Source organism: Panicum hallii, chromosome 3 (genome assembly GCF_002211085.1).
Source record: "Panicum hallii strain FIL2 chromosome 3, PHallii_v3.1, whole genome shotgun sequence".
Lineage (NCBI taxonomy): Eukaryota > Viridiplantae > Streptophyta > Magnoliopsida > Poales > Poaceae > Panicum > Panicum hallii.
In genome coordinates, this window is record NC_038044.1 from 62107892 (window position 1) to 62115932 (window position 8041).

Genomic DNA, 8041 nt, shown 5'->3' on the forward strand with positions numbered 1-8041 from the left:
TACTCATTGATGAGGTTAGTAAATTCATTAGGATCAAGCTCTTCATCACTATCATCTTCACTATCCACCTCACATACCTTGGTGTTACCTTTTGCCATGAGGCACATAGGAGGCGGTGGTAGAGATGGTTCTTTATTGGTAAGGGCGATGGTGACAATATCTTCTTCATCACTTGAGTCTTCGCTTGATGAGACATCGGTCACCCATTCTTGTTTCTCCACCAAGAAACTTTTCTTGGTGTGCCCTTTCTTCTTTGGGAAGAGCTTGGTCTTCTTGTCATGGGTCTTCTTCTTCCCAAATTTCTTGTTTTTGTTCCTCCTTTCCTCTTCTTCATCATCGCTTGAATCATGGCGATGCTTATTTTTGTTGTCCTTGCTTCTTTTGTCCGGCTTGGGGCAATTTGGACGGATGTGTCCTTTTTCGCCACAATTGTAGCAAATCTTGTTCTTGACATCCATTGGCCGGAACATTCCCTTCTTGGAGTCAAAGTTGAAACCCTTCTTATTGATCTTCTCATTCAAGCGTGTGAACTTTCTCATCATGAGAGCAAACTCTCCATCATCTTCAACATCGGATGAGCTCTCACGATGATCATCTTCTTCATTGCTTGAGCTTGAGTCTTGTTTGACCATCTTGAGCTTGCGGGATTTGCTTGTCTTGGTCTTTAGAGCAATTGACTTGCTTGATGTTGGCTCTTCGGACATACCAAGAATGCTCATTTCATGAGCGCGAATTTCGCCCACAAGTTCTCCTACTTCCATTGTGGCGAGATCCTCCTTTTGAAGCATAGCATTGATAATGTTATACTTGGGCTTCGGGAGGAGCATGAGGATCTTGCGGTTGATGGATGCACTGTCAATTTTGGATATTTCAAGTGCATTAATGTCCTTGACAATGACATTCAAGCGAGAATACATATCATTGCAATTTTCATGAGCTAGCATTTTGAAGGAATCATACTTAGCTCTAAACAAGTGATATTTTTGTTCACGAACTTTGGTGGAACCATCATGTATTTCAATGAGTTTCTTCCAAATATCACTTGCTAGGTCCATGCCATTAACTCTAGCAAAGACCTCCTCACTAATAGCTTCGAAAATTGCATTTCTAGCTCTAGCATTCCATTTTAATTGGTCGGGGGTGGGATCTCCGGTGAACCCGACTTTAGTTGCCAACCACACTTCGGGGGCAATCGCATCAAGGTATGCGGCCATGCGAACTTTCCAATAGGCAAAGTTCTTGCCCTCGAAGTGAGGCGGCGAACCACCCATCTTGGCCATAGCTCTAGGCGGTGAAGCCTAATGATCCAAATGAGCAACGAGGCTCTGATACCAATTGAAAGGATCGATGGACCAAGAGGGGGGGTGAATTGGGCCTTTTTCAATTTCTAAAACAAGATAAAACAACCTTAACCTATGCAAGAACTAGAAAGGCTCCAATTCACCTACCGGATAACTAAACAACCTACACAAGCTAGATAAGATGAAAAGAGATAAAGCCTAGCAAGGTAGAGCTAACTAGTGATTCCTAAATCAAGCACATGAATGAATTGCATAAAAGATAATGCTTGAAATAAGTAAAGTGGACAAGGGACAACCGGATTTTTTCCCGTGGTATCGATGTGTTGGCACACACCCCTAATCCACGTTGTGACACTCACAAAGAGTATTGTCACCTCCCAAGTCACCAAGACGAGGGCGCTCACTAAGAGTCTCCGTTCACCATCCCGGTGTGGTGGAGATCAAGCCACGTACAAATCTCTTCTCCGGGCTTCCACAATCCTTGGCAAGCTCCGCGAGAATCACCTCGATCACCAAGATCGCCTAGGTGATGCTAATCACCAAGAGTAACAAGCTAAGGCCTTCACTTGAGCAAGAACCAATCACAAAGAATGGATGCACACAAGCTTCTCTCTACTCAAGTCCTTAATCTTGCTTCTTGAATGATTGAATGAACAAGTGTATGAAATGTTGAAGCTCAAGGTGGCTCTTGACTATAGTATGTGTGTTTGGATGTTGCCTGGTGTCAAGAAGAGGTAGAATGACCCATTGGAGGGGTATATATAGGCAACTCACACGAATAGAGCCGTTGGAGAAAAAGCTGCTAGAAAAACTGCGTAGCGCCGGTTAATCCGACGTCCCTCCAATAGTCATCGTCGGTTTAACCGGTGAATGTAAACTCCCCATTTTGAAAACTAGCCGTTACTGTTTGGGAAGATTAACCGTCGTCGCATCGGTTTAACCGGTGAATGTAATCATCCATTGAACAACTGAAAAACCAAGTCACTGGACAACTGCACCGACGTCAAATTTCAAATAGCGTCGGTTTAACCGGTGAGTCTATTTGTCCACTGATCAACTGAAAACCGAGTCTCTGGACAACTGCACCGACGTCAAATATCAAATAACGTCGGTTTAACCGGTGTATTGACTTGTCCAGACCTGCTGACCTCGTTTAACCGACGTATAGAAAACTTTAGACGTCGGTTAATCCGGTGTTAAGGATTTTTCTGATTTTGTCTTTTCTGACTTGAGTCTTGAATGAAATCCAAATATTTTTGAGATATAAGTTGAGAACCACTTATTTGAGCTTCTAGAAACCTGAGTGACCATTGTGTGCATCCATTTTCAAATGACCATGTCCATGCTCAAGTTACTAAGCCTAAACCCCTCTTAATAGTGCGATCACTACAAAACTATAAAACCTATACTAACCTAAGTGTCCTTCTTAACCTTATGACACTTAGGACTAGAAAGATCCTTAGTCTTGACACATTATAGAGTTGAATGCCGAGATCGCCTTTTTGAATAATGAAAATTAGGGGCCTCTTTTGACATATAACCAAATGAGCAATAATGATCTATAAAGCTGCACAAACTCATTAGTCACAATAATGGTTGTCATTAATCACCGAAACATACCTTAAGGGCCTAGATGCTTACACTTGTATCATATGCAATTGATATTATTCTCGGCTGTATATGTTTAGAGAATGGAAGACCGTGAGTGGATGTACAGTGGCCGCTTAGGTCAGGGTCAGGTCACCGATGAATGGATCGACAAGACCGATGCTTTCTTGGAACGGGCGTTTGGCGAAGCTGCTAAAGGAGCGAGTAAAATAGTCTGTCCATGCAGCAATTGTGTAAACAGAAAGAGACAAACAAAGAAGGTCATGGGGAAACATCTTTGGAGAAATGGATTTACGGCAGGCTATACCCGGTGGGTCTACCACGGTGAAGACGGTCGTATGAGAGAGGAGGTGGTGAGACCACACGTGGAAGATTATGATGCCGATGCCGGGGTAGCGGACATGCTAAATGACAATCACAAGGCACAGTTCGCTGAAGGACGTACGGAGGAGGAGCCAGAGGCAACCGCAAAGGCATTCTATGACATGTTTGCCACGGCACAGAAATCCCTTCACCGACAAACAAAGGTTTCTCAACTGGATGCCATTGGATGCATAATGGCGTTAAAGTCGCAGTATAGCTTAAGTCGAGACGCTTTCGATGGTATGTTGACGGTTATTGGCAGCCTGCTTCCGGAGGATCACATTCTGCCAAAGATCATGTAGGAGGTATAGAAACTCCTTCGTGCACTCAAGATGCCTTATGACCAGATACATGCTTGTCTGAAGGGGTGCGTCCTGTTTAGAAAAGAATACGCGGAATCAAAGTACTGTCCAAAGTGTAAATCCTCTAGGTTCATGGAGGTAGATTTTGGTGATGGCCGCAAGAGGCAGCTTGACATCCCCGTGATAATCATATGTCACCTTCCGTTCATACCGAGGATCCAACGGTTATACATGACTGAGGAATATGCGAAACAGATGACTGAGGAATACTTGCAGGTAAATATAGAATATTAATGTTTATTCTTTTTACATTAAGTATTCATTCCTTTTTACATTAAGTACGATTAATTTCATCTTCTAATATGTCATGTACTTATTGTCCTGTAGATGATTCCTTATTGGTGCGCTGCGCATGCCGAGTGCTGGCAACAGATGGTGCAAAAGTGGTGCTCCAACGAGTGGGAGGAGTCGCACAACGTTTGCCGGGAGCGGCGTTTGATGATGCTTGGTGTACCACACCATCAAGGAAGCCGCAGCCTCAGCGGATACGCAGAAGCATAGGTACGCGAATTCATTTATTTAATTCAATACTCAATTATGCATGATTTCTAATTGTCTTGCTGGTTTTCTCGCAGTCGTCGTCACATGGTGGCCAGCCTTGCTCCCTCTTCAAGGCATTTGCTATGGCCCACAAGGGCAAGGCGACGTCCGATGTCAACTACAACCCGGAGGACGGGCCCGAGGCATACAGCAACGCGACCGCCCACAGCCGCCTCAGTGAGTACACATCGATGGCAAGGGAGGTTCATGGTCCAAATTATGATCCGACCACCAAGGACCTTGACGGTGAAGTCGTCATGAGGGTCGGAGGAGGTAAGAAGCATGGGCGGTACTGGATTGCCGATGGCGCAATCGACTCATCCTCTACTCCTACTCTATCTTAGATTAGAGCAAGGAGTACCAACGAGAGCCCAGCCATACGACCTCGGCAGGACACTTCACAGTACCGGATACAGGCACTCCAGATTATTCTTTCTTTATATGTCGTTTATTGATTATTATAGATCTTTTCTTTGCATTATTGTAATATTAGGGTGAAAATTTTGCAGGACCACCTAGAAGAAGAGAGGAGGCTACGTGGGGACTTGGAGGCGAGGATGAGGGCCGAGCGTGAGGCCGAGCGGCTGGCCGAGCAGCAGAGGATGAGGGAGATTCTTGCTTACATGGAGAGCCTTGGCGCCGCAATGGGTGTTGCTCCGCCAGCTTCGTTGTTTTCTCCACCTCGACCTCCACCTCCACCTCCTGATCCGTTTTCTACTCCTGTGAGTATGGATAAGTTTTAGTCATGTATGATCATCATTTTTCTTATCTCACATACGTAATCTCTTCTACTTTGTGCAGAATCAATCGGCGGCCTCAAATGATCCTCATGTTTCTCCAAATCAGTTTAATTGGCCAACTTGGTGATGGTTCTCGAAATGAGTCAAATGATACTTTGTTGTGAACTTGTTGTAATAAGTGGTTTTGAGAAATGTTTGTGAACTTTGTGAATTTATCCGTTGAACTCTTGTAAAACTATTTTGCATTGCTTGTTAACTTCATCGTTAAACTCTTGTAAAATTTGTGGTCGATTAGCTTGTTTGATGCATCTGTGTAGCTATTGTAAACTTGTAAAACTATTGTGTGAGGCTTCTCAACCGGGGAGGGAGAGAAAACAAGCGTTTCCAAAAAAATTTATACCTTTGCCGAGTGCCTCTCACGTGGCACTCAGCAAATAAATCTCTTTGCCGAGTGTCACTCCACCAGCACTCGGCAAAGAGCCTACACTTTGCCGAGTGCTGACCTAGGACACTCGGCAAAGAGCATACACTTTGCCAAGTGCTTCTCTCAGGCACTCGGCAAACGCCTATCACCGTTTCTTCTGCCGTCACGTCCATTTTTTTTGGCCGAGAGCAGGATTAGGCACTCGGCAAAGTCTTTGCCGAGTGCCCGATGAAAAACACTCAGCACTGACCCTTTCTTTGCCGTTTCCTCTTTGCCGAGTGCAACACTCGGCAAAGGGTTTGCCAAGTGCTTATGTTGTTTTGCCGAGTGACATGCCGAGTGTGTCAGATACTCAGCAAATGAGGCTTCTCCCGTCGTAGATCGATCAGTAATAACAGAGTATACAGGTGATCAACAATGATCTTGATTTTTACTATTTCTTTGTCAGGTGTATCAGAGTCAGCTTGATCCAATTTGTAGATGATGTAGCTCAGTGAAAATAACGTTCCAAAGACTACTAATTTTATTGGTATATTGCTCAGTGAGAAAAATTATTTGCAATTAGTAACATGATGGAGAGATTATTAGTCACAAGTAAACAATATTTCCAAATGGGAGTCCAAAGGCACAATTCACACAGCATTTTATTTAGTACAATGCAGGGTGCTGATGCTACAGGCGCATGCAGCACTAACACACAATATTCAGATTCAGAACACTTGCAGACAGACACAAACACTGGCAACATGTAAGAACCACTTCATTCGTGAATTCCATATGGACTGCTTAGAAGCTAGCCATGGTGCTGGCTGCCTTCACTCCGAACAGCAAATTGGCGTACGGCATGAAGTGGCACACCGACGAGTTGCCGGGCTTGGTGTGCAGCATCTCGAAAGCCGGGTAAGCTGGGTTCCAGTCGGAGGTGTCAAGGTGGCAGATCACGGCCATGGTGACCTCCGGGCCGCCACGGAGACCGCGAAGAGAGACCGCGTACGCCTTGGTCATCGACAGGCCAATCTTGTGGCACCGGAACACGGCGTACGGGTAGGGCTCGTCGTGGCAGGCCACGTGGTGGTCGCCGTCGAGCGGGGCGACGGCCTCGACCGCGTACGGCTGCAGCGGCAGGCCGGCGCGGGGCACCGCCGACGCGGCCACCCACACCTGGCCCGCCGTGCCCAGCGTGCGCATGGCCGCGCGCACCATGTCCTCCAGGGACGCGGCGCAGGCGTGCCGCTCGCCGCCGGCGCGGGCCTGGCACGCGCGCAGGGTGTCCCCGACCTGGGCAGCCATCGTGGAGCCCGGCGCGATGTTGAACCGGGTGGCGACGTCCCTGGCGGTGATGTTGCCGAAGGGGACCTTCTCGGCGACGTCGTGCGGGAGGATGGCCGGCACCCCCGCCGCCGAGAAGGAGACTGTCAGGGTGCTGCCCACGCGCACCTGCTCCTCGTGGAAGAAGAGGCCCGTCCCCGCCTTCTTCACCCTCTCCACGCTGCAGACGGATACGTACACGTGACCTAGGCACATCCCAATCGAAAGGTAGGGGCCAGAGAAGTTCTCTGCGAGCGGCGAGTGATCAATTCCTGCAGGATGCATGCAAGCGAAAAAAAAGTAAAAAAAAAACAAGAAGATTAGAATACCCCGATTGATCACCTGAAAACTGAGTAGTCGTTAGATTTATCAATTTGATACTTATTTGGAGGCTTTATAGCACTTTACTTATATCAAGCACATAATTAAAAGAATATAATCAATCAACGACGAATGAAGCGAGTACACATATCGTCCTTATATTCTTCCATCCAAACACATTTTTTTTTCTGAAAAGTTCATCCAAACACAAATAGCTCAATGGAGTACCTTTCTGGACAAGTTCAGCAAGGGCCTCTGGCATGGGCGTGCCCGGGAGGACCTCCTCCCAGAACCGTGCGGCCGGAGAGCCATCGGCGGGGCGGCGGCCATGCACCACGGCGGCGGTAATGGCCACCACGGCCACAAAGAGCACGGTTGGATGCATGATAACTTGGATGTGTTGCTACCTGCTGTCGGTGCTGAGAGTGTGAGAAGAGATGAAAGACTTGCTCTGAGCTTGTTGGTATTTGTAGCTCCTTGCTGTCCCACTGAGAAAGTGGCCCCGGACGAGGAGAGGATGAAAGAAAAAAAAGAGTGAATTCCTTCAATACCACTAGAATTTTCAATGATCATCTCAATGCCATCAAAATTCTTGTATTCCCTTCACTGCCACTATTTATAATTTTTCTTTCCTTCCTTTTGCCACTTCCGTTGAAGTCTGCTAAGTTGCACCGGCTGACACCTTGGACCCGCAGCAGCTCCTTCGTTATCCTCTACCAGCCTTGACTATGACTGGTGGCTCGACCCGCGTCTGTCGTTCGTTCGGCGTCGAACTCGGATCTCTCCACGGCAGCTTTGACTTGGAGGAACTGTTCTCCCTCGTGTCGTCACATCCGCCTCGTGTGTTCCGCTCCGCTCATGCCGGCCACAGACCCCGCCCGCTGTTGCCCCTCCCCCACCGCGGCAGCTCAAGCTGCGGCAACTCGGCAAGCACGCACGAGGAACACAGGGGAGCCAGCTCGCTTTGTTCTACCACATCGTCGCTTGCTTCGCGTCCTCGCGTGCGCTGTCGCGGCCGTGCTCAGCTCATGAGCGGGAGCGGCGCAGCTACTGTGCGATGGCAAGCAGCAGCAA

At 47.5% G+C, this 8041-nt stretch overlaps 1 protein-coding gene across 1 annotated transcript; it reads right to left on the reverse strand.

Annotated features, from left to right (window-relative positions):
* Nucleotides 1–5942: 5942 nt before the first annotated feature.
* LOC112887058 (protein RAFTIN 1A-like) lies at nt 5943–7538 on the reverse strand. The gene is made up of 2 exons (XM_025953138.1): nt 7196–7538; nt 5943–6918 (listed from the first exon to the last, which is right to left on the reverse strand). Exons 1-2 carry the CDS (start codon nt 7350–7352, stop codon nt 6125–6127), a joined length of 951 nt encoding a protein of 316 aa, XP_025808923.1. The 5' UTR covers nt 7353–7538; the 3' UTR covers nt 5943–6124.
* Nucleotides 7539–8041: the final 503 nt, after the last annotated feature.